This window comes from Vidua chalybeata, chromosome Z, assembly GCF_026979565.1.
Source record: "Vidua chalybeata isolate OUT-0048 chromosome Z, bVidCha1 merged haplotype, whole genome shotgun sequence".
Lineage (NCBI taxonomy): Eukaryota > Metazoa > Chordata > Aves > Passeriformes > Viduidae > Vidua > Vidua chalybeata.
The window spans coordinates 59,018,463-59,044,674 of record NC_071570.1 but is presented as its reverse complement, the minus strand read 5'-3'; the positions used below and the strand labels follow the sequence as shown (position 1 = coordinate 59,044,674).

Genomic DNA, 26,212 nt, shown 5'->3' with positions numbered 1-26,212 from the left:
TTACGAGATGTGGTAAATGCTTTCTTCAGCCTTCCTTTTCTCACTGACACACCTGTAGAAACCCATCCTGTTATTCCATGTATCCCTTGCCAAGTTCGGCTTCCTCTGTCCTGGCTTTCCTCACCACATCCTGCATAACTGGGCTGTGTTCCTAAACTCTGCCCAGGTTACTTTTTCACTAATGGTGCATTTTCTGCCTTTTTTTTTTAATTTAACCAGCAGGTGTCCACTCCTCCACTCTTGCCTTCCTTGCCCTATTTCTTTCACCTGAGGCTGAAAGGCCTTCCATACCTTTCTTTCACCTCATTCTTGTGCTGTATGGGAAGTGTCCTTAGAGATCTGCAGCTCTGTTCTGCTCCTTGAGGGCAATTTCCCAGGGCAGCTCTGCTGCCCAGAGAGCCACCTCCCAGGGGGTCCTATTGACTAACTCCTTGAGCCCATGCAAGGGTTTTTTCTTAAAATTCAAGATCTTGACTTTTCTGGAAAGCCATACAGTTAAGTTCTGATAATCTGATGTGTCAAAACTAAGGTTGGCATCTTCTGAAAACAAACAAACAAGCAAACAAAACATACCTACACACTCTCAGGCAACAATTATGAGTAAATTTTTGTTCTGAAAATAAATGTAAATGTATATAGCTCTACTTTAGATGACAGATTTTGACATTAGCTACCTAAATTCCATCAGCAATCCAGAATCTCTGGGAAAGAAAAAAAAAGCTGAATAGACCTGGACTGGTAGGATTATGGGCATATCTTACATATTTAGGGAATGAAAGAACAGTTTCAAACTATATGAGGAAGAAAAAAAACAGGTTACATGGTTGTTTTGTAGTACATTTTGTTTAGGCAGGAGCAGTATTCTTTCCATGTCAAGTAAATGGAATTTAGAGAATCATGCCATCAAAATGCCCCAAAAAGGATTTTTTTACCATATTGCAAAATATTTTTAGAACTGAAACCTACTAGAAAGATGACAAAAATACTGTCTTCTTCTGACACTATTCAGTCTATGCTGACTTCGATGAAAGTCATAAGTGTAGTGTTTCAGTCTGGTAAAGTGGGCCCATCTCTTTTCCTGAATCTAAAACTAGGCATCCATGATTTTAAAAAGTGTGGATTTAAAGTGTGTGTAAGAAATATTGTGGTGTTTGTAAAGGAGATAAGTTATCCCCCCACATGCAAGTTCCAGTTGTTTTGCTCACACTACTCTGTGAAATTACTTGTTTAGCACAAACTGGATTTGGTGTCTGCCTTGTAGATTTAGCCTTTAATAGCATGGAACAGTTTCAGTTTGTCCCAGCTGGGCTACACAACTGGGAACTTTGATTTGATATCTTCTAACATTTATAGACTCCTAAGGAATAAAAGTGATACATTCTTGATATAACTGATTTCAGTGCACACAAAGCTATGATTACTTTACTGGAAAGATTGCTGTTTTGTTTATGTTTCTGATTGTAATCACTTCAAGTTTTTGATCTCACGAAGACATTGAATAGGCTTGATGCAGATTTGCAGACCAAGGAGATGTTAAAGAAAAACATTTAGTGAGGGGAGAAAACTGCATAAATCAAATTATGACTACAGGAAGTTTCTGAGCAGCAGTACTTCAACAGATGTTTTAACCAGTAGTTGAGAAAGCACTTCTTGATTTTTTGGGTTTTTTAAATTCTGTATCTTTCACATGAAGTTTGCTTTTCCTGCTGCTTAAACTAATATTATTACAGAGTCTCTGAGAACTTTAATTCAAGGAAAAAAGTGATGGTTGCTCAGGACACAATTCTGCTTTCACTTAATGCAACTTTCTCTTGCTTTCTGTGTGTGTTGGCCTGAAATTTCTGAAATGAAATTTCGGATTTGGATTCTGCACATTTTTTAAGGAAAAGTAGTTTATTATAAGAAAGTGGGATGGTTTATATTCCAGAAACTTTGGAAATGTTTCCTGAAATTTTTAATTTGAGAATCTTCCAAGTCCATGTATTTTTTCATACAATTTTCCTGATCTTTCCAATATTTCACTTTCATATATAGTTTTAAAGGAAATTAGATATTTATATGAATCTCGTTAGCTTCTCCAGGTGATGTTTTTAGGAAACTTGTTCATTGTGAATAACCTCTTTTTTTCTTTCTTGATTTGAAGGATGGAAAATTGCATAGCTCTGATCCATTTATAAATACAATGATAGCTCCATTTTTTTTTAAATTTGATTAAAGTAAATTTCCAACACCTTTTTTCAAGAGCCTAAAATCAGAATTTATATCATATATGACCTACTAGCCTGCAACTCAAAGTATATTAGTGCTTGTCCGGGTATCAGTCTTTTCAAGCTGCTTCTCATTAGCTTGGAGTCCTACATTTCTACTTGTATCCTTGACATCTTGTTTCATGTCCCCATGTGCTTGCAACATCCTTGCTCCTCTACAGGAGGTCAGGTTTTCTCTCTTATAATTCCCACACAGCAAGTCCTCTGCTGCCAGCTCCAGTGTTGTCCACCAAGAGGTCTGGAAGTTTTAACTCATGTGTTGCCTTTTTGTGAGGGAGATGGGTCATGCTGCAGGGAAGGAATATGCTTACATGCTGCCTAATGTATGAATAGTAGATGCAGGGTTGCTATCTCTCCAGTATCCCAGGAAATAGCACATCCAGAGGCCAGACTTCTAGATAAAAACCAGAACTGCAGAAGTAGACTTACTACTTAGAGGGAGTCTGTGATAAAGTAGAAGACAACAGAAGAAGCCAGGCATAGAAAGAGCAGTGATCCATGCACACAGCATGGTCTACAAATCCCATGTAAACTAATTTTAATCTGAACACATTGACATATGCCTTCCAGGCTTCTTTTTGAAGTCAAAGTTCTATTCAACAGGAATATTTACTGCCAAAATCAAATTCACATGGTAGAGAACATATGCATTCTGTATGCCTGATCTTCTATATACTTCCATGCACTTCTTTCCCATTCCTATTTGTTGTCTCTTCTAACAAACCTGCATGTTTGCTGCAGGTATAAAGACGAGATAATTGAATCAGATTTGAAATTCAGTGGTTTAATGAGTATCCTGCAGTCTCATTTGTGCCTCTTCACTGTGGAGTAGTGCAGGCAACTTTAGCCAATAGTATCCAAAAATGAAGGATTTGGTCAGTGTTCTCCCAAAGCAGCTGCCCTTAAGCTAACAATGGCTTTTAGATACCTGATGCTCCTGATGTTTCTCTGCAGTTGCTACAGGACTAAATATTTTTTTTTTATCTTCTGGCCTAAAGTATGAGACATGAAGATTCTCTGATTTTCACTCCACTGGATGACTCATCCCATAACATATTCCAATTTAGCTAATTTGAAACATTGAGATATAATTTTTAAGTGAGAAAACTGCTCTAGTATAGAAGCATCAAAGGATACATGTTCTAAATTAAAGCCTACTATTTTGTAATTTTGACATTGAGAACAGAAATGTTTCACCCAGAAAAGTCCCGATGAATAGGCTTTTTATTATGAAGAGGTAGGAAGCACTTCTATTTTATATACTATTACTAATTATTTCTGCTCTTGGGCCACTTTTTGCAAGTACTGACCTTAGCACTGAGGAGGAATATAAAATGGGTTCTCTTGAGCTTCAGGAAGATCAACATGGCCAAAATCAAAATGTTTTCTTTGAGTGGAGTGAGGAACAGAGAAATTTGTTTGTTTGCTTATGAGGTCCTGTGTAGCATCAGTAGGGTGAGTTGACATATTCAAACTAAAATCAAAACCACTGGCAACATAAAGTTCCCACTTTCATAAAATTAACTATGAGTTGAACTTTTCTAATTCACTGATAGAAAGGAGTCTTCAGTTCACTTAAAAGTGTTGGTCTCCCTCAAATTCACACTGTCAGTTGTTTTTGTTTTTGTTAAGAAATCCCACTGAGCTGATAGTTTGAATGACCTTCTGTCATGCAATATGTGGGAACTGATATGAAAACTTTGTTGATGAGGGACCTCAACACAATCAACATTTTCTCCTAGAACAGTATTTTCCAATTTATCTCTTATGTTTTCAGCAATTCTTGATTTTGAAACCTGCCCAAAACAACCTTCAGTGATCTGTTGACTCTTATTTTTTTGACCTTTGTGCCTGAAAACAGTTGAAATGAAGTTACAGTGTTCACTCATGTCTGTTTTTTTACTTAATCTTTTCATTTTGAATTTCAGACTTATCAACGAGTCTTTGAGGGACCAGTTGCTAGTTACCATCCAGAAGACTTTCACATACACCCGAACCCAGGCACAGCACCTCTTCATTATCCTCATGGAGTGCATGAAGAAGAAGGAGCTGGTATGTTGAGTTCAATGCATTGTTTTGACCAAGTCTTTTATGTGCCTGTTGGAAGGTATAATAAATCTGATCTCTGTTATCCAGACTCTAAAATGATATCATGCTGACTTTTGTTTGCTTTACTCAATAGTTTTGCATTTAAAGTGATTAACAGATCTGATTTTGTAAATTCCTCTACATTTCCTCTGACAACATAGAATCATTTTGTAAATTCCTCTACATTTCCTCTGACAACATAGAATCCAGCTAATATTACTATTTTTCAGTCATCCTCAGGCATATCATGACTAAAATTCTACTTCATGCAACTACAGAAAGCAGAAGAAGGCATAATTATGCATCTGTCCCTGGGATTGTATTTTAAAGATGCTGTAGAGTTGCAGAAGTGTCATGAAGTGTCACAGTATTGCCTTACTGTGGAGATAGGTGACATGAAAGGAAAGCAGCTTGTCTCTGAGGTTCGTGTTCTGCAGTAGCAAGGCTATCCCTTGAACACATGCTTGTATTCTCTTGAAGAGCACAAGATCTTTCAACAATTTCTTGGAGATCAATGAGGCTGCTTTTGCAGAAATATTTTTGAAGAAAAAGCACATTGAAAAAGATTGTGATTAATTTCTGGAGGATTTTGTCACAAACTGACTGGACAGGCATGCTTCAATTTTATAACTTAATCTTTCTTATAAGGTTTGGGTTTGGTTCACATCACAAGCTTCTGGGTGCTCCAGGTAGATGATACTGCCCTAAAGTGAATTTGCTGTAACAGTTCTGATCAGTGACTAGCAGAGTGAATTTTTTAGGGTTACAGCATTAATTATTTCGTGGCCATTTCAGTAGTAGTAGTAGTAGTAGTAGTTGTAGTAGTAGTAGTAGCAGCAGCAGTAGTAGTAATAGTAGTAGTAGTAGTAATAGTAGCGATAATAATATATAATTATAATAATAATAGTACTTGTAAACCATTGTTCTGCATAGACATAAAAAGCATACTTACAGATAGAAGATAAAAGAAAAGAATGAGGAAGAGAGGGAGGAAGGGAGAGAGGAGCACAAGGGCAGGAACAAAAAAGGAATGATGGATAGAAAGCAGAGGCAGATGTTGAATTATCTAGACTAGAAAAATGCCATTCTTGATTATTCCTGACATCAAGGTCCAGAACACATTGTCAGGCTTTGAACAAACCCTCCTACTGAGAAATAACTGTGAAGATACTGTCTGCAGTAGATTCTGTCTGCAGATTCTGTCTTGCCTCTGTCTGCACATTAAGATTTTTAGTCCACTCAAGGTTGTGCATTTGTTACAGGTTTCTTTGCCGATATGCAACATCTGTAATCACTGATATTCTTCTTCACCTACTAATCTTATGAAGAGCTATTAGTCAGGAGATGGTGTGCCCAAAATTAAGTATTCTGAATTTGAATTTGTAACACTAGCCTAAGTATATATAAAGATAATACATTAGACTTGTTGGTTCTGTCTAGTACCTATGTTGCACTCAGCTAATTGTAACATTGGTATACTAGAAAGATTTTATGTCTGAGGTGTGGTTGCTAGGCCAATGGTGTCCTGTAAAACTCACAGCCTCTTATATGTAAAAGAAAGGTGGTGCACATGGTACTGAAGGCAGCATAACCAGAGGAAATGGATGACTTGGGGTTATGAAATACTCCCAGGGGTGAGTGGTGACTTCACTGTTCCTACAAAGCCAGATGCTTTGCATTGCCACATCTGTCCCAGCTTTTGTCCTTCCTCGAGCTTGACCCTCTGATTTGGTTGTTGACTTAAGGAAAAACGCTGCTTGATGAACTGACCATTGTTAGTCTGATCAACCCCTCAAAAAATGAAGGAATATGCAACAGATTGTCTCAGAGAGCTCAGCAGCAGCTAAATTGATCATGGCCATTTTCTGTATATTCGTGGTCAGTGTGTCTGCCTATCTGATTTTGCAGCTGCTGGATTGATACAGAACAAAGTAGACAGTTCAGGAGAGGCTTGTCTTATTTCTGTGTGCCACTAAATAATTGAGTGCAAACAGCCAGGAAGATGCTCGTAAAGTATATCAATACAGCTGAATCATGGATGAGGAGAATGAAAATAAAATGCAAGTAACAAATGCAAGGAACAAAAAGCTTTCTTGGAAATAATTGTTCCTTCTCTACCTGCTTAAAATGTGTGAAAAGTGTGGCATCAGTTATATACATCTGATGCAAGTGTTGTAGACAGTGAAAAAGCATAATCATAGCAAAAATTATCCCTTTTCTCAGATCATGAGATTTTTCAAGTTATGACATTTGGGATTTCACTCTTAAATAATGAATTGTATGCCCAGGAAGCATTATTATTATTATTATTGTGTGTAATGCTCCATTTACTTTGATTGTTTCAATTTTTTCATTGAGTAAAAGCTGAAGTACACATAATGAATTATATGGTGAGGCCCTAGAAGGGGAGTGATCTAGGTGTGTTAGATGTGCAAGACAGAGGAATTTTCACTTCTCAATTCAATGGATAATTTTTATGAAATTACATACTTATCTGAGTTGACGTTACAAGCATCAGAGTTATGTTCAGAAATGTATATGGATGAAGAAACTTAATGTGGGCTAAGGTATAAAAATCTATTTAAAATTAAGTAGACTACACATGTCTGTGTACATATAGCTGTAGATTACAAGGGCAGGATAGTAGTTTGTGGCTTATTTATAGAGATTCTCTACTGCCACATTTACATAGAATTATTTTTAAAAGTTTATGCTGAGACCTATTTTATGCTAAAATAGGAGCATGAGGGCTCACCAGAGCTAAGCAGTCAGGAAGCAGACTAGGAGACTTCACTTCAGGCCATCCCTAAAGAACACATTATGCTGGGTAATAGCTTAGAAGTCTGTTTTCAGCTTTTAAAGGAGTATTTACTTCTGTCTCAATAAACAAATTGGTCTTAATATTTTCCCTTAAAGATAGTAAATGTGGTGTCTGAGTTTTCCAGCAAATACAGGCTGCTCTACTCTTTTGGGAGCACCTTCATTTTGCAGCTTGGACTGGTATGTTGCTGGAGTGCTTTTTTCACAAATCATGATGTGAATTTCTCAGAAGCCAGAATGTGTTTTCTGGCTTATTTCTTTGCAGCTTGTTTTCCAGCAAGCTGCATGGGTCTGTTTGTGGAGCTTCATTGTACAACCACTGGGAAAGGCCACTTTGGCAAGCCAGAAAGGTCTGTGTCCTTGAAAACAACCACACCTATGGCAGTGAGAGATGTTTGTCATAAAACTAATTATTCCAAAATAGTGTTTTGAGAGTGAATACACCTAATCTTTTATTCATTGAATAGAAAATGGAAATTGTGGTGAATCAGAATAGGTCCAATCTAAGCACCTTAGTAAGCACCTTAGAAATGGCACATTAATTCCTGCAATAAAGAACGTGCCACCTGCTGGTCAAGTTTTTTTTCTTATAACTACCATGGCCATTTTCCACTTAGTTTGTTTCCTTGGATAGTTGAAGTTTCAGTGACCACATTAAGCAAACTGATAGCGTCATTGCCTGCTACTGCATTACAAGAAGGAATTGCAGAACAAAGAGAGTGTGGTCAGTGGGCATAGGTTCATAGATTTGTGTGCCTCCATTCATTCATGGAACATATTTCCAAAACGAGGCAAAAGATACAATTTTATTTGATTCCCACTAAAAGAAAAAAAAAGAAAAAAAACATCTCTAGCTCATGGCAGCAAGTAATAGATATTTTCCTCTTGCCTCTACTGTTCCCTGTTGTTCCTGTACCACAGTGTATGGTTGCTGTGGCAATCATGATGGCTGTTCAGAGGCAGTGCAAACCTCACTTCAGCTTTGTGCTGCTGATGGGTATGGCAGTAGGCAGTTCCAGATGACTTAATGCATAACTTGCAGTTCTGGTGCTGTCAGATTGAAACAAAGGAGGTGTCATGCTGTAGTAACTGAGCGCATTGCACTGAGAGCAAGACAACCTGCATCATGCAGGTGCTTGCTATTTATCCTGCTTTTATTGTCAAACAGAGGTGGATCCCCATTTTCCCAAAATACACAGTGCATGAGAAGGCTGCCTTGCAAGGCTAATATTCAAATGCCAATATTGCCACACTTACGTAGGGCTTTGACTCTTAATGGTTACTTATACAAAGTACAAGGAAGCTGTTGAGTCATTTTTATGTCCTGGTCCACTTGGAAAAGGTTTGATTTACTCTGAGCAATGCATGGGAAGAAACTCAAAATTCTTTGGAGGTTCAATATCAAACTTTTACTTGCAAACTTTAGAACTTTAAGGTAGAATAAGATACTTGGCTAATTTTAAAATGTAGCAGTTTTGGTTAGAAATTCAACTGTACAAAAGCAGAAAAAATGACACTTAAGAAAATGTACAAAAGAAAAGAAAGAAAAAGAGAGGAAAATATTAGAAAGGTGTATATTCACTGCCTGTGGATCCATAGATGAGACCTAATTATTGCAATTTCTATATCTATTGGTTGAAGCGATGATCACAGTCTTGATCCATTGGTGCTGGGGGAAGTCCATACAGCACAGAGTCCAGTGGGTTAATACTACACTCAGGCTCAGTGGGAATGCCCAGGTACCTCTGCTGGAGCAGGGAGTTTTATACAGATAATGTAATACTGTGGATCATGGGACACAAGTTGCAGCTGCCTCTCAATTCAGCATAGTTGAGTCAATTACCAGAAAGGATGAGTACCTTCAGGCTATGTGGGAAGATGAGCCATTCTGTAAGGACATTGGCATGATAAAAAGCACTATCCCACTTTGCAAGATTTGCCTCCTTTCAGCCTCTTCCCTTATCTTGTTCACCACCCAGCTGTGGTGTCCAGAGATGAGTGTGTACCCCCTTTGGGGTTACTTGGAGCATCATCAGAGAAGCATCCTCAGCTTTTGCAAATGGCCAGTTGTTTGAATCATCAACATTCCAGCATCTCACAGTGATTTAGCAGTTTCTTTTTTATATGGATTACAGTCCCTGATGGACTGACTGATCCTTTATGGCTTCAGATCTGTGTGACAGAAAAGGCTACTGTAGCAAACCTGTTCATGTTTCTGGAAGAGTTTATAGAGGGAAGAGTTTGACTCGATATATACTACTGCAAAAAATGTTGTGCTTTTCAGCTGGATATACAGGCTCAGTGAATTTATATGCTAATTAAATATTGGCTACAACTGTTTGTTAGTGTACACTTTGATCTGAATTAAATATTAGCTAAATCAGATGGACTTTTAAGAATTTACTAGTATATTGTCACTTGATTTCTTTGGCCCTTCCCAGACATTAGAAGTTCATTTAGGTCTGTTTTTTTCAAGAAATTTTTCTTCAGAAACAATAAAATCATCTCAGCTAATGTTTTTTAGTGCTGATGTCATTTTTTCTCATAGAGAGGAAACTGAAGAGAGCACGATGTCTTCTCAAACAGTAAAAGAGTCAACTGTAGCTCTTGCAGCATAGCTACTGTGAACAGCATATAATTTGGCAACAGGCACTTGGAGCAGGAAAGCATCATGTAACTGCTGGCCTGCTGGTTGATTAAATGCTTTCATTTCTCCCATGGAAACACTCTGTGAGATTTCCAGCATAAAGTGCAATACAGTATGTCCTCTGTGTCCAAATTGATGTACTAATCTACTTCAGGAATGACTGTGAAATTATAGTAATTTTGGAAGAGGTTAAACCTCCTATCCAGCCCATACAAATCAAGAGGATTAAGCTAGTACTTAGGTTCTACCTCTGTAAGTGTTAAGATAATGAGTAGTGGTTTTTAATTCTGCAAACCCCACCCAATTTCTTTTTTGGTAAAGAACTAAGACCATATTTTCTGTTTTCAGCTGCCAAGAAGCCAGATGAAGTTAGCTGAAGTTAGTCATTGACTCCACAGAGAATAAAAATCTAATGCTAGGAGTAGTTTTTTTTCATTTCATTAATTCAGAGGACAGCTTTCACAAGAAAAAGAGCTATGTATAAAAAACAATAAAACAAAAACAACCAAAACAAAAACACAAACAAACAAACAAAAAAAAACACCACAAACACAGCTGTTGTATTACACTGAACCCTGGAAAAGCTTTTGATCATACCATCTGCTTTTCAGCTACTGTCAGACGAGGCAGGGCATCTGCTAATAGAAACTACAAAAATGTCAGACCTACCACAGAAGCAGAAGTGTACAATTTAGTTACTGGGTCCATCCTGAACTACTGCTGTTGCCATCCTCACATCTGGAACATGTCTGCAAAGACCAATATTCCTTTTGTTGCTTATATATTCAGTAAGCAAATGTTTTCTGTTTTATCTGGTGCCTACCATGAAGTCATCTGATAGATACTAAAGCAACTTACTACCAATCTTTTTACTTCTTATTTTCTTATATATTTTGTGGTTAAACTTGTAGCTACAGAAATAAAATTTAGAATGTTTCTTTTCCCTCTAAAAATGTAAGCTTGTGGAAATATTCATTACCCCATTTACAGTATTAACAGGTATATTGGGAAATACACACTGAATTGTTATACAGCTCTGTAAATTTTCTGGATAAGGAAATTTAAGGCAAAGCAGTACTTGGTGGCACAGCAAAATTCCATGTTAGATAATATAAACCAATTTTTGCAATCAGGGAATTGGAAGGGTCAATGCAGTTTATGTACTCCATGATAATGTTCAGAAACCTTTATTACTGCCAGGCTCTGTTGTGTCTGGGAAATCATAATTTCTTTTATCTTTCTTAGAAAATAAAATTATCCTTTCTGTGGCTTCATGTGGGGCACAGAGACCCATTCATTAGTGCTGTAATATCTCAGCCAGAGATGAGGAGCTCACTGTATGAGATGCAGGGTTTCTGTAGATAAAACAGGAACTGCAATATTACTGTCCTACAGAAATATCTCACACTATGTAAACTGCCTTTTCCAAGTATTGCCTATTTAGTCTCACCAGCAAACCAGCTAAGAAACTAATGGCTTGTGGCTATTTTTGTTGCTTGGTCTCTGCATGCTGTCATGAGACTATCAGCCTCAATACAAAACAACCATATGTCTGCATCATCTATAGCAAAGCAATCTGGGCATCCATGTCTCATCAGACTGTTTGAAAACTGTTGCAAAGAAAAACTAGAAATTGAAGTTTCACATGGAGAAACAGTCCCCAGCATCAATACTGTTGCCACCCAATCAACTCACAAAACCTCCTTCTAAGATCAGAATTTTCAGTTCAGAAGACATATGTGTGCATGTAAGGCTCACAGACAATATTTTTATGGCCATGACTTGCATGACATAATTTTTCAGGATATACAGAAATGAGAATGACCAAACTGAATTCTTGTTTTCTTGGAGTAACAGAATATCCATCTCAGTGATGAACTTTCTCCATAACTTGTGACTTTTATGTTTCAGAAGAATATCTATTATGTCAGTGCCTTGCCAATACCTTCAAGAACTGTCTCCATAGTAGAAGAGTTGCAGGAAGTGAACTACATTACACTTCCTCCACATTTCTGGTCTGAATCAGGGTAATGGAAAACCTTGGATTATACCAATGTGTGAATGAAAATGTCTATCTCAGCAGTTAAAACAATGACTCTCTTTTGGCTGGTAAAACAAGTTTCTGCTAAGTCTAGGTGAAATCACATCTCTGCTTAAGTTCACATTCTGCAATGTGCACAGCCCAGAGTTTTAAAGGATAGTATCTGGCTTGTATTACCCTGCTTATGTTTTGTGAACCTATGATTTATATTTACTCATCAATCTACAACTTTAACCACAGGGACTGTTAATTCAGGCAGTGAACTGTCCTAATGTACCAGTATGAAACCCGTTGTGTAGAGGAAAAGAAATGGGTATACTACCAAAAAACTTTTGGTCATTTATTCCACTGGAAAATATACATATTCTATTCCAAAATCTTAATAGTACTGTAAGACTTAAACAGTATGTGTGTTATAAATGAAAAATGATCCAGCCAAATTAAAAATAAAAATTTATTTTAGCAATAGAGATCTAACTAGCCAGCCACAAGGAAAAGGGCAGTGCTGAGCCCAGGATCGGCACTGGGTGCGAGACACAGAGGTCAGCCTCAGCGGAGATTTTCCTTTATGCTCCCACACCACCATCCTGGTACAAGCGATTTTTATAGGGAAAATTTTGCCTGAAGCCAGGATTTCGGCATTCAGTCCTTTGTTTCATTCAGAGTCTCATAAGTTGATGAGATTTCCTTCTTGGCGACAAAGCAGAACAATTCGAAGTCTGGAGTTGTTGAAACCCTTGATGAAATTTATGGGAACATGGTATTCGCATGTATTGGCCCGGGGGATGTTCCTGATGTCCATCTCGGGTCGTTCACGCGATGATCAGCGCCTGGGTGTCTCCATATCACCTCAGATAAGGCTCATCACCTGGCGAGACACATCCTTTTGCTTGTAAATCAGGTTTCAACACACACCGGGTTTTGCCTGAGAGGTGGGGGCGGGGGCTTCTAATACAAACGGGTACATTCTAACAAATATTTAATATTATATATATCGTGCTAAATATGGTGCGAATTATACCTGTTACATATAACAATGTGCACATCTTTTTTTCTTTTTTTTTTCTTTTTTTTTTTAATGGAACAGAGTGGTGAGATTTACATAACCTGTTCTCTCAGTCATTAAGGCTGTCTCAGATGTCCAGTCTAGAACAAAAGGTACCAAGTACAGGGAAAGCCAAACATTTACAGTAACTTACATCAATTGATGGCTCAATTGCAGAATTGCTGCCTTTCTTATAAACACTGATTGTTGTGCTTTTTCCCTGCTTTTTACTAGACATTGAGTCTATGAAAAATCAAATTAAAACATGAACTGTTGCAGTGCTGGCACAATGAAAGAGAGGTAAAATTTTTGAAATTTTGCAACCAACATTCAAACTTCTCCCCTCATATTTCCTCATTTGGAATTCTCTTTTGTACTCCTCAAAATAGCAAACTACTTAATTTATATTTTCCCTAAACACAATTCCCTCTAATCTTTCTGTTCCTGAATTTTCTCTTACTTGGCCATCCCTTTTCTTCTGCAGTATGACCCACTGACTCACCTGCTCACTTTGATCTTTGATCTTTGTTATGCCTCCACTTCAAACAGTTTTTCCTCTGTGTAAATAGTATTATTCCTTCCAAGAAAAAGGGAAATGCTTTCCCCTCTTATCTGAACCATTTTGACAATTTGCATAACTAATCTCCTGTAATATTTTGTTTTATCAAACTCTCATTTGTATTTTCAGAGTAATTTTCCACTGAAATATTTAAGTAGGCCTAACTAAATTATGAATGACAACATGTACTCTGGAAGCAATTGCCTATTTAGCCAAATCCAACTGTGTTCTAAAACAGGAGATTTTAAGGTTGCACTCACAATTGCGTCTGGTTTTTTTTTTTTTTTTTTAGAAAAGGGAGAGATTTTATCCTTACTTATGTAACTGAGATGCATAAGGAAAGTTTATATGTCAGACGTGAAATTTATATTTCAGAGGTGACATTTAAAGACACTAAAATATTTTCTGGAGGTAACTAAAAAAAAATCTCTTCAAATATATTTTAAATCACCATATAATTTCTCCTGATGTCATAATAAAATGATGATGAGAAAAAATTATGTCTCTAAAAGCATGAATAATTTGCAGCATTCTTAGAATGCTAAGTTTGTAAAGTGAGCACACTTTGTGCTTTCTTTTCTCTCATGACTGCTGACCTGTTTTTTTTCCTTCAGCTATCCATTGTCTGGTCAGCAGGTACAGTGAATTTGAAGTTTAAAGAATTATTTTTCTCCTTCATCTCTTGTCTCTTTCATGACACAGGGTAAAACATCTTTCTGTACAATTGTGCATGTCAGTCTCCCTCTCCAAACGAATACATGCTAAAAATCTGACCATATTTTAACTCTCTCTGTACTCTGAAGTGGTCGAGGTTTACCATACTGTAAAAAAAAATTTTCACATGTTACAGAATAAATACAACTACAGCCTTGTGCTGCATAGCTATTCAAATTTAATCCTGGCACCTTACAATTACCTCAAACAGATTAAGCTCTTCTGTCTTTTTGGAGTTTTCAGAATAAATCCTAGGGGGGGAAAAAGTGCTGTGCTAGGTTGGAAAGACTCACTTTTTGGCTAGTAAAATCATAAAAAGGGGAATTGAATATGCTGGTAGTTCGAAAGAATATTTATGATGTGTCATTCATTTTACCAAACATTACCTTTAGACTATTTCAGAACAATTTTTAGATTCATTACCATCCTATTGCCTGGGAAATTTATAGTTGATGATTATTATCTGTTGCTCTTGCTTCTCATTCTAGGGGTAAAATCAACTTTGCCTATGTGGAGTACAAACTTGTACATACTGTCCAATGCAGAGCAGCTCATATTGATGAAAGTTAATAATTTATATATCCACCTAGGCCTAAATATAGCAAGCTGTGACACAGTTATGATGGCTAAGGGAGCATCCTTTAAAGTAACTTGCTAATCTGGACACTGTTTTTCGAGACACAGTCTGGAAAATCTGTTTGATATTCACTGTATACAAGTAAAATACTGTCACTTGACTTTGCCTTTAGGAGCTCAATGCAATATCAACATGAAGCCAGAAAAAAATAAAAGAATTAATGAAACACATAAGGCTAAACTGACCCTGTTAAGCCAGAAACTGTGTACAAGAAAATGAAAGAAAAAGTAATCTGTCAAACAAGGATGGAACAGATTATAAACAGAGAGCAAAGCAGTTTTAAAATAGGTGCTTTTGGTAGAGTCCAAAGTCAGATAATACTTTCCTTCTGCTTCCCCCCAGCACATCTCCAGCCTCCTCCCTCCTTGCTTTCTATCCTGCTGCTCTTCTTTACTCCATCTTCTTGGTTTTTATTTGTTTTCTACCTGCCCTGCCTGTAAATCGGGTTTCTGCCCTGCTGGACTGTAATTATTGCTGGCAACTATCACAGTGTGCTGTAATCCTGCTTGCAAAGGCTCTGTTTTGGCTCAGTGATTTCCTGCCACGTTTTCCTAGGCAGAATGAGGATTCAGTTAGTTTATTTGCCTGGAAATTAATCTTGTTCACATTAAGATACTTCAGTAAAATCTGCAATGAGGTAGAACTTTCCCAGCATTTTGTTGCTGGGTTGGTTTGTTTGTTTGTGGTTTGTTGGTTTGTTGTTTGTTGATGTGTGTTTTGTGGTGGGAGACAGTGTGGGGGGGGGGACAAGGGAGCATGTGTCTCTTCCTTATTTTAAAGGCAAATCTCATGCATTTTATTTAGGCAGGTTTTGTGGAGGGAAATGCGAGGTAGTTTGTTATAGAAAAAGTGTGACTGTCAGGTTCCAAGCACCTCCACCTGGATGGAGTCCAGCTTTGAAAGCATCTGCTACTGTATTTTGCAAAAAGATCACTATGGACACACCAAAATTCAAGACATTTAGCAAGAATCCAGTTGCCTATCAACTGTTTTGCAGCTTTTTGGGAAACTTCTACTGATGAGTCATTTGCCTGTTTCAGGTATGTCTTTCTGAAGACCTGTCTCTTCAGTGCAGTGCAATACAATTTTGTGTTTGTAAGGAATGGTAACCCCAGCTTCTATTGTATTTGCAAAGAAGAAAAGAAAAATACTCTTTTTTTAAGTGTTTTCTGTTGAGAATCACAGTTGCTCACTGAGATTGCTCAGAAAATTACCTGAATAAGCTGTTTCAAGTCTATAAATAGTGAACACTGAGGAAAGACAGGAGGAAATAGGAAAAAGACCATCCCCAAAGTACCCAATGGGGTGACAGAGGAACAGAAAAAAACTGTTATTTTAAAATAAGTGAGTTTAACACCAACAATTGAAAATACCAGCTACAAAGAGGTAATAATGTGGGCCCAAATCCCTATGGAAAAAAAAAAAGAGTACTTGATTTTGACGTTTCCGTTCTTTGGATATAAATTGTTTTTTGGCTCAAAAGAAATAGCAGGGTAGGGTAAATGGTAGTTCTACTCTCTAACACACTTTCATTATGTTCCTATGAAAAATAGGAGATATTTTCATAGATACAATGTGAAACAGAGCAGCACAGAAAAAAATTCTTTTTAAACTAATCTTCCCTTTTTCACAGCAATACAGGAGAATGTCTAGTGTTAGTTTGACTAAAACTGCAACTCTTACCTGCTTATTTCCTTTTCGTACATAAGTAAGTCCTTAGCATGTATTACTTTCAAATACAGGCTTCTTGGGATTTATTACTTTGTAATGAAATAACCTGGATTCCATATGCACACCTTACTAGGTTGTTCTTCCTTCTATATTTTTTTCTTCTAAAGTTGTCCAGAGGGTACAACTCAACAACAGGCTTAAAGGGTCTGCAGTAGGTAGGTGAAAAGCTCTTAGGCACTTTCTCTTCACTGAAAGAAGAAATGCTTTTTCTTTTTCTTAGCAATGAGTTGTTAAATGGGTTTCTAAATCCTTAATTTTCTGTTACTTTTGCATCTACCAAGATGGAAGACACTCATCCAGAACAAGGTAGCTGGGAATAGAGCTTACTGACCCAGATATTTTCCTTTAGCATGTGTTAAGTGCAGTAGCATCTGTATGTTTTTTAGTGCAGTAGTATCTGTATCCCTTTTAACAAGGTCCAGTCAATGTCCTCAGTGTGTTCCTTATCAGTTCTCTGCAGAGATTCACCCACCAATGTACTTGTAAGACTTGTAAGTTGCACTGGCAGGTTGTGAGATACATTAATGACTCTTGGAGTTAGGTGACCACATTGGAAACATAAAATTCTTCCCAGTTAACTCAGGGGAAAGAACACACCAGAACAAGAGGTCTTCAGTGAAACATACAGGTTTTTTAAGACCTAAAGATATTGGACATTTCTAGGTGTAAATTCTGCATAAATACTTTAGGACATGTCTGCATTTCCTCTTGCCTCTGACTACGGAAATTAAAGATTGCTATATGTATTTTAAACCTTCCATGCTTGCAGAAAAATATCTTTTATCAACCCATCAATATTTGGTACCAGGTAAAAAAATCTCTCAGTGTCAAGGAATAATAGTGAGAGACATCTATACTGAAGGACAGGTGGATGCCACCCAGCCAGCTGCTATAGTTGGATGGGTAGCTCAAACAGCCCCTGTGTCTGCAGATATCTATGGTGTAAAGTGGTTTATATGTTCTCAGATTTTCTGCTGTGTTCTGCTTTTCAGCCCAGGTTCCAGCCAGACTGCTTATTTGGGGTTGGTTCTGTGTTCTCACTGATATCCTCACACAATAGGATTACCCTCAGTTACGCCTACTTACTGAGTGTCTGCCTGGCCAAAAGTTCAGTTGCCTTAAACAGGAGGAGTGCCTCTGCCACAGTGAGAAAGCAGCTATGGATAGTGACAGAAAATCTAAATCATAAGAAGAGGCCGGACATATTTGTTTACTGCCTCTGTGAATGTAGAAAATACAGAAGTCCACAGTACCAGCTGAATCTTTGAGGTCCTAAACTCAGAGCATTTTGAAATTAAGTTAGCATTTGGTTGAGAGCCAGCTGAACATGAGCCAGCAGTTTGCCCAGGTGGCCAATAAGACTAATGGCATCCTGGCTTATATTAGCAACAGTATGGCCAGCAGGACCAGGGCAGTGACTGTCCCCCTGTGCTAGCCTGAGGTGGGAATCACTCTCTGAGGCCTCATCTTGAGTACTGTGTTTGGTTTTGGGCCAGAAGTTGTGTGTTAGGGGAGGTTCAGTTTGAATATGAGAAGAAGGTTCTTCACTGAGAGGGTGTTTAGGCATTGGAACAGGCTCCCCAGGGAAGTGGTCCCAGCACTAAACCTGACAGAGTTCAAGGAGCATTTGGACAATACCCTCAGGTACATGGTGTGACTCTTGGGAGATCCTGTGCAGTGCCAGTAGTTGTACTCAATGATCCTTGTGTGTCCCTTCAAATTCAGGATATTCTGTGATTCTGTGATAATGTGAGGTGCTGAGACACAGACAAAGGCAGCAGAGCTGGGGAAGGGTCTAGAGCACACATCTGATCAGGATCTGGGGGAGCTGAAGGTGTTTAGCCTGGAGCAAAGGAGCCTTATCACTCTCTAGAACTGCCTGAAAGGTGGTTGTGGTGGCCAGGGATTGGTTTCTTCTCCCAGGTAAGAGGTGACAGGACAGGAGGAAACAGCCTGAGGTTGCGCCAGATGCAGGGTTGGATTGGATATTAGGAAACAAATCTTCAATGAAAGGCTTGTCAAGCACTGGACCAGGCTGTCCAGGGAAGTGGTTGAGTCACCATTACTGGAGGTATTTAAAAGATGAATTGATGTGGCACATGGCTTAATGGTGGACTTGGCAGTGCTGTGTTAATAGTTTAACTGGAAGATCTTAGACATCTTTTCCAAACTAAAAAATCCTATGATTATGTGATTGTATGAAGTATCATATTTTTCTTTGGTTCTGTCTGAAATTCTAGTTCAATATCAGACATGACTCAAAAATTATAATTCTGGTGTGAGTCTAAGCAATCTTTCAATTTCCATCTTTTTTTTCCCAATTATTTGTCTTCTTTATTTTACTACTTGAATTATGCTAAGCCTCATAAAAAAATAATAAAGCAATAGTTGATGTGGAAGGACAGCCTTTTTATTCTAATGTAACTAATTTACATTGCTCCATTTTATTTTTAATGCATCAACACTTCATTCTTCTGATGGGTTTATTTTTCTGATGCATGCAGAGAAGAAGGTTGAAAAAGAAATTGGAAGTTTAAGGTTATATGTGGTCCAATGTCAGAAAAGTACTTTAATTTTTCCTGTGGTGATAAGCTGTTCAGTGCTTGCAATTTATATGATTACATTTTATTAAGCTGTGAGTTTACCAATCATGTGTTTAGTTTGAGATGTTTATTCCTCCTCCAAACTCTGTTGTCCATTATATTCAGTCCCCAATGTACAGATTGCCTCTCCTGATGTATAAAGAGAGAGAAGGACATCTTGCCATTTCGTGCTACCTCCAAGTTTGTCATCTGTGGCATGGGAAGCACATCATGACATGCTGTACATCATCCATGTACAGCAGAGGGTCTGATCTCATCAGCTCACATACTGATTATGTTTTGAGATGAGACATACATAGAAATGTGTATTTTTATTCACATTACCTGTGGGCAGACTGCCTGCATTGCAAGGAAAGCTTTGTTGCCAGTCATCAAGGAAATAGGAAAAAAATGGAAAATTATAATGAAACATTTCTTTACAAGAATGTGATCAAACCCTGGAACAGGCTCCTAGAGAGGTGGTTGATGATGCATTCTTGTCAGTGTTTAAGAGGCATTTGGACAATGCCCTTAGTATGGTGCTTTAACTTTTGGCCAGCCCTCGTCAGGCAGTTGGACTAGATAATTGTTGACAGTCCCTTCCAATTGAAATAATCTATTCTGTTACTATTCTGTTCCTATTCTAATTCTATCCTGTTCTATTCCATTCCAAAGTTGTGGTATGGGGATAGACATCAAATAGTTTGAGGGAAACATCTGTATATTCCAAAGAGAGAGAGAGAGAAAACACTCCATTAAAGTATCATTTATGCTTTGTATCGAGAACACAGTAAAGGATCAAATCAAGTCTAACTTGGAAATAGTGTACTTTAGCTGCGGAAATTGCCTAACATAAGTAATGTCTTACATTACTTAACTCAATTGACTAATTGAGCTAAGCCCGTTTCCTATTACTTTATCCAGTGTGCTTTTTAGCCTCTAAGATGCTGTTCTACTGTCATTGATACCAAAGCCTAAAACTCCTGGAGCTCTAGGATCAAATGAAGGTAGAATAGGTGCTAAAGGAGGGCTTTCCTGGAATACACTCTACAGCACTTTTCAGCTGTCAGACTGAAGCGTATCACTGAAGTTTTGCCTTGTCCTTCAGACCTTGTAGGTGTCCTTCTGTCATGCTAGACAGTTTTTGGTGCCCTGATGTTTTCTCAATATTAGATGCTGCTGCAGTTCAGTGCTGTATGAGTAGGAATCTAGGAACATGGAAACAACAGATGTTGCTCAATATGAATGTAAAAAATGTTTATGTAATTCCTAATTAAAGATGTCACTTATTCTTAAAAAAAAGGAATTGGGGCAGTTCATACTGACAAAAGAAAAAACAGACAACAAGTGGTCAGATCAAAATGATGGTATAATTTTCATGAGCAAAGGAAAGGCACAAGTAAAAAGCTGCAATTATGTTGCTTGATAAGAAACAGAGGTTCAAAAAAAGCTATTGCTATGGCAACAAAAGGAGCAAGGGGATTTACACTTCTGTATGTATCAGTACAGTCTTAACCAAGAGTGACTCTGGGTAGAAAGAACAGCTGCATATTCATTCTTATAATTTATGAATTGTGTATCTCACTTCACTGCCTCAGACCTATAACTTCGAGTGATAGGTCATTGACCATACATGGTTGAAGATGTTCCTGGACCTGTTAGAAGCATAATTCTTAGATTAATTATCAAAGTCATTCCTATATGGAATCTCAAGGTTGAATAGGTTTCTAATATAACTTGAAAATATTTATTCTATGCCATATGACATCAATTAGGTCCACACTCATAATACACCTAAATCTTACTCGTAATCTATTGACAACATTAAGTCTAATGTCACTCTAATACAGGAACATGTCTTCATCTCTAGTTTCACCCTGTAAGTGTCACTGAATGCCTTTTTTCCATATGAAGATTAATACAATTTCTATCTTACCAAATTTTATGACACAAAATATAATGTATGTTAATCCTATTTAATAAGCTTCTCATAAAGCAAATAAAGGAGGATTATCTCATAGACATAAGTAAATTGTAAGATTCAAGTCACACTGCCCTGATTTAAGTTGTTTTTTTTTTAAATACCCTGGTTTCAATAATCGTATTGTCTATTAATATTGCAGATCACAGTTTTTCGAATGGGATCAGAAGGACACCAGGATATTGATTTAGCTATCCTGACAGCACTACTAAAAGGTAACAGAGCTGAATGAGTTTATATCAATCCATTTTGTGTGTCTATTGTGCTGAAACCCGTATTTATTGACATATCTATCAAGATGATAAATCTATACTGTGAAACTGAAGTATGCTTCTTGCTTTAACTGCTTTATAGAAATCCAGCTATTTATTTAATGTTTAAATAGCATTTAAATATTTAAATGTTTAAATAGTTTTTCCTTTCTGAATTTTTGTTCTCCACAATCACTGATGTGTCACAAGAAATATCAGTGGTGACCCCCCCACACCAGTTACTTGAGAAGCTTAGTATTCAAAAGAATCTTCTTTTGATAGCCAAAGAACTCCTCAGACTTAGATTACGTTGGTAGCTAGAACATCCATTTAGATAAAGCTGACTCTATTGTCAAAGTAAGATGTTATGTGTAGTCATCTCTAGGAAAGTCTGGAAGTAGTATGAGGTTCCTTTCAACTTCCACTTGTAGAGTTAAGAACATTGCTATTGGGATGGTTGGGCTTTTAATCTTAAACTTGGCTGGGTGTTACATCTTTCTGAGCCATTACATGTTGCACTTCTGCTCTTAAAATGTTGACTTGAAATAAATTTGCTGTTGCTACAGTTCATGGTAGACCCTGGTCTATATTAATTAATAAATTAATTCAAAACAAGAATCAAGAATTTAATCCATTGCCAAATTTCTCCTTTTTATCCCTTGGAAATAATATAATTACAGGTTTCATTTTTGTCTTAAAGGTAAATGAATCCTTCATCATCTTCAGTATGAAGGTATTCTTTTACATTTGCTCTTAAGACAATCCCTGAAAGTACTGCTCTTGTTTTCTATTAATAAGGCAAAGAATGTCTTAGAGTCATGATTCCACTTTTTCTAAATGTGTTTTCAAGGTCTGTATCCCAACATAAATCCCTGGAGTCTTCTGAAAACTGACTCTTGGAAGCTGAAGAAAATAAGTCACATGCCTGTGAGGGATTGTTTTCTATTTGAAATGTTCTTTTGCAGTGTTTGCAGGAGCAACTGTTTTAGTGGTTGCAGTCTCAGTATATGGGCAGTCCTCCCTGGTCTGGAATATCCATTCTGCAAGTACTTAATTGGTGCTGTTGGCCACTTAGTAAAATAAAATTTTCTTTCCTCTTCATGTTAAGGGTGAAAGTCATCATAAGAAACTTTTATTAGCTCAGGAGGTGCTTGGATCTGTATAAGTACTTTTGACATCTCCTTTTAATGCTTCTCTGAGAGTCTTGATTTGAAAATCTGCTGGTGGCAGCTACACTTGTTTCTTGCTCAAAAGACCCAGAGGAACTAAGACTTACACCTCATCTTCCCGGCTTCCTCAGGACTTTGTGATTATGCAGGTATTCAATGAAGATCAGATTCATCAGGTGCCTCTGGTTCATATAAGCCTCCTGATCACAAGGTGTTTAATCAATATGTGCAAAAATGAGATCTCTTGTCTCAGCCAAGTCAGTTGTCCTTATTCACATCATATCTTTGTACAAGTGTTCTGGCCCACCTGGAAAGAAATAATGACTTTCTGTAAATATACCTCACTAGCCTGATGGACGCTTGGCTTTTTCATGAAAGTCTAAGGCAGCAATGCTGAACCACTTGTCTATTGATTTTTAAGTAATTTATTTGTAATAGATAAAATAAATGGGTAAATTATTTTTTCATGCTGTTGGAGTTTTCATGGCATTGGAAACTTACTTCTTATAGTTCATTGTCTCTAAAATTAAAGAAAAATCATAATTGTAATAAGTAAAATAAGAGATTTGAAGACTAGGTCTGAGTTATCTTGACATTCATAAATTTAAATTTAAGAATTTATCTCTTCCTACTCTCCAGTACTGTGTAAAAAAAGGAGCAGAGTAATGTATGAAACTGCAAGTGATTACCAGTAACTTTTTTCAGTCTTCTTAATGAGGAATTTGCAGCTTCTGGTAGTCCAAGAGGAGCATATCAGCTAATGACCCATCCCACCTTTGTGTGAGTGATTTGGTTATGGAGGAGTGGGATGAGGGTTTGGAAACACAAAGTATCACTTCCTATTTGCTATCTAAAATTCGTGATGAACTAATCTCTTTTTAAACCCACACCAGACATGCTGCCAATTCAGGAGCTGTTCTGGACAGCATAATCCACAAGCCCCAAACCCAGCATCACATATTATTTCTTTGTTTGTTTTCACAAGTCACTTGTTTAATCTTGTCAGCAAGATCTATCTTTCTTGGAAGTGATCTTCAGTAAACCACAGGATGGCATCCAGACTGGTTATCAGTTTACATTACATGGATGTCATAACAGCATATGGTTTGCAAATTCTTTTTTTTTTTAATGTTCAGAGACATGAATGTGGGAAGTAAGTTTCCAAAGGCATGAGTTTATAGCAGGCAAGTTTATCAATACAGTTTAACTGTTTGTGCTCTCTTAACTTGAACAGTTGGAACTCACACCATAATGGATTTTGTCCTTTTGCAGCTGCTAGCGAAGCAGAAGGCATATGACAGGGAAGTTAAAGACAGCATATGGAGATAGTTTTAAAAAATACTTGTTTTGAAGTGGCTTCAAAGATCCTAGTTCACGAAGCTGTTGCAATGTCTGGAGCAGACTAGTGCCAGCCATGTTTCAGATAGTGCTCCAGAATCCTCCCCAGTGTATTTGTCAGCACTGCGAAAGAGGTGCTCTGTGGTATGTGCATACGGTGATATTACTGCCATGTACCTGCTGGGACAAACCATGTTAGGCTGAAGCAGAACTGAAGTTCTGCATACTTTCCAGCCTGTGAGTAAGTCATGATTCATGCTCACTGAATAGCTATCATGTAGTATCAGATGGTCAAGGATAGTCTGCCAACCATGAAATCACAGACACAAAAAGGTTTCAGAGTTAGGTCAGCTATCTGGTTACTGCACTTGTAGCTGTTTTTGCTATCTGCTTTTATATTGTCAGTTGGTTTCCTAATTGCCAGGATGATTCTGCAGCAAATGCTGTGGAAACGCAGCCTTTGCACTAAAGAGCTGCTGAAACAGGAGACAGCATTGGACCTGCAAAGACACAGAGCAAAAAGTTAATTTGTTTTTTTATTTTTCCTAATCTAGTTCTTTTCTTTAGGTGTTGATTCAAAGTGGACACTGACATGCTTAGGTGCACTGTGGAAATGGATATCCCACAACCATTTCTGTCTAGGTAGATGTTTCATGTCATTTCATCTTTCCAGATACCTGTGCACCAAGATCATAAGCTATTCCAGGAGAATCCTTTAGGGGTTTATGTTGGTCACAGTAAGCTTTAGCCAGTTCATAGAAGCCTGTAGTAATAAGTATAGAAAAGCCCTTCAGTAATCCTGCAAGTGCACAACACTCATTGTCTGATGTGTACCCCTGGCTCCCCGAGGAGACAGCATTGAGCTTATAGTCCCAGGCTGTATCGTCAAGGAGTATTTTCAGTCCAAAATATTGAGTAGACAACGTGACTTTTTACCAAAAGAGTCTATGCAAGCACTGCTGGATGGCAGCCTAAGAACATAAAATTAACATTTGCAGGAACTAACAGCTGTCCCAGCAGTCTATCTATATCCAGTGGTATCTATACCAAGATAAAATACTGCCAAAACAATGTATTGCATCCCAACTGCAACTTTTCTTATAGGAGAAGATGAAAGGAAGGGTCACACTGCAGATGCTGTCACAGTCTCAAAACATTCTTTTGAGGAACATATCTTACAATCAGTCAGACACCAGAATACTGAGTAAATATTACGGAGACATTACTCATTACCCAAAACATTATTTAATGCAATAAGTATGATATGGTAAATAAAGTAATACAATACAAGAGGTTATTAACTCTGCCTTATTTATTTCCCAAATATCCTTTGGCTTTGATTTTGGCACGTTACAGTGACACTCATGAGTGACAGGCATCCCCAGAAAGATCACTTTTTGAATGCTTCCTATTGACCCAAGTCCATGCTCTATGGCACTGAATGCAGTCAAGGAAATGATTGAAAGGAGACTGTATCTTAAGAAGGCCATCTCATGTTTTTTTCTGGGGAGTTTTTCTTATATGAGTGGAATCATTCATATTTCTTAATCTTGGGTAGAATTCCACCTAAAATAACCTGAATACTTCCTTTTTCATTTGAGACAAAGGCCATCAGTTCTATCCTAGAATAAAATCAATTAAAAGGCATCCATAGCCCATTTGCTGCTCCGTACAGACATTTATAGCTTTGATTTTCCTTCTCCTCTTAAGTAACATCATTGCCATCCATGTTCATCTGAAAACCGCTCAGGGAAGACAGGAAAGAGGAGAAGGAAGCAAGGGCTTTCCAGCAAGAAACTGTACTATGGAAGCACCCATCCAACCAAATGCACCAGAGCCCCAGGATGCACATCCATAAACTACACCCTAGCTGATAGACTGCTTCAGACCTGGAGTACAATATCCCCTTGAGAAGCCACAGATTTCCTTCAACTGCCAGATACCTGCAGTGCTCTGCGAAATCAAACATTATGGCAACAAGCACTGAGAAGAGCTTGTCCCAGCTCTGGGACTGCGCTTGTATCAAACAGAAAACTTGGCCACTGCTGGCAGCCTTAAACACAATGAAGGGAGATAGGAAGGACAAAGGCTGGACCATGGCTTGCTTTCCCCTCTGCTCAGTATTTGGAGCAATGAGCATGCTCAAAGAAAACAATTTTGGTGAATGGATGAGCAGGCACCACCTCATGCCCCATGCCAGCAGTTGCTTCCTGTGATCAAATGCACCAGAAGACCCTCTTTTCATCTTCCAGCTGAATCTTTTCTAAAGCTTTAAAAGGCCCAGGACTGCTAGGGTCAGTTGATACAAACTGGAGAACACTCCCTGCTAGGGCTCAGAAATT

General features: G+C 37.8%; 1 protein-coding gene across 1 annotated transcript in view; it reads left to right on the top strand.

The window, feature by feature from the left end:
- The window catches only part of TRPM3 (transient receptor potential cation channel subfamily M member 3), a 265,210-nt gene that overhangs the window by 169,248 nt on the left and 69,750 nt on the right, over positions 1–26,212 (top strand). The window contains exons 8-9 of the mRNA XM_053968911.1: positions 4,196–4,319; positions 21,255–21,327. Of these exons, the coding sequence (XP_053824886.1) occupies positions 4,196–4,319; positions 21,255–21,327 (197 nt within the window). The remainder of the gene's footprint in view (positions 1–4,195; positions 4,320–21,254; positions 21,328–26,212) is intronic.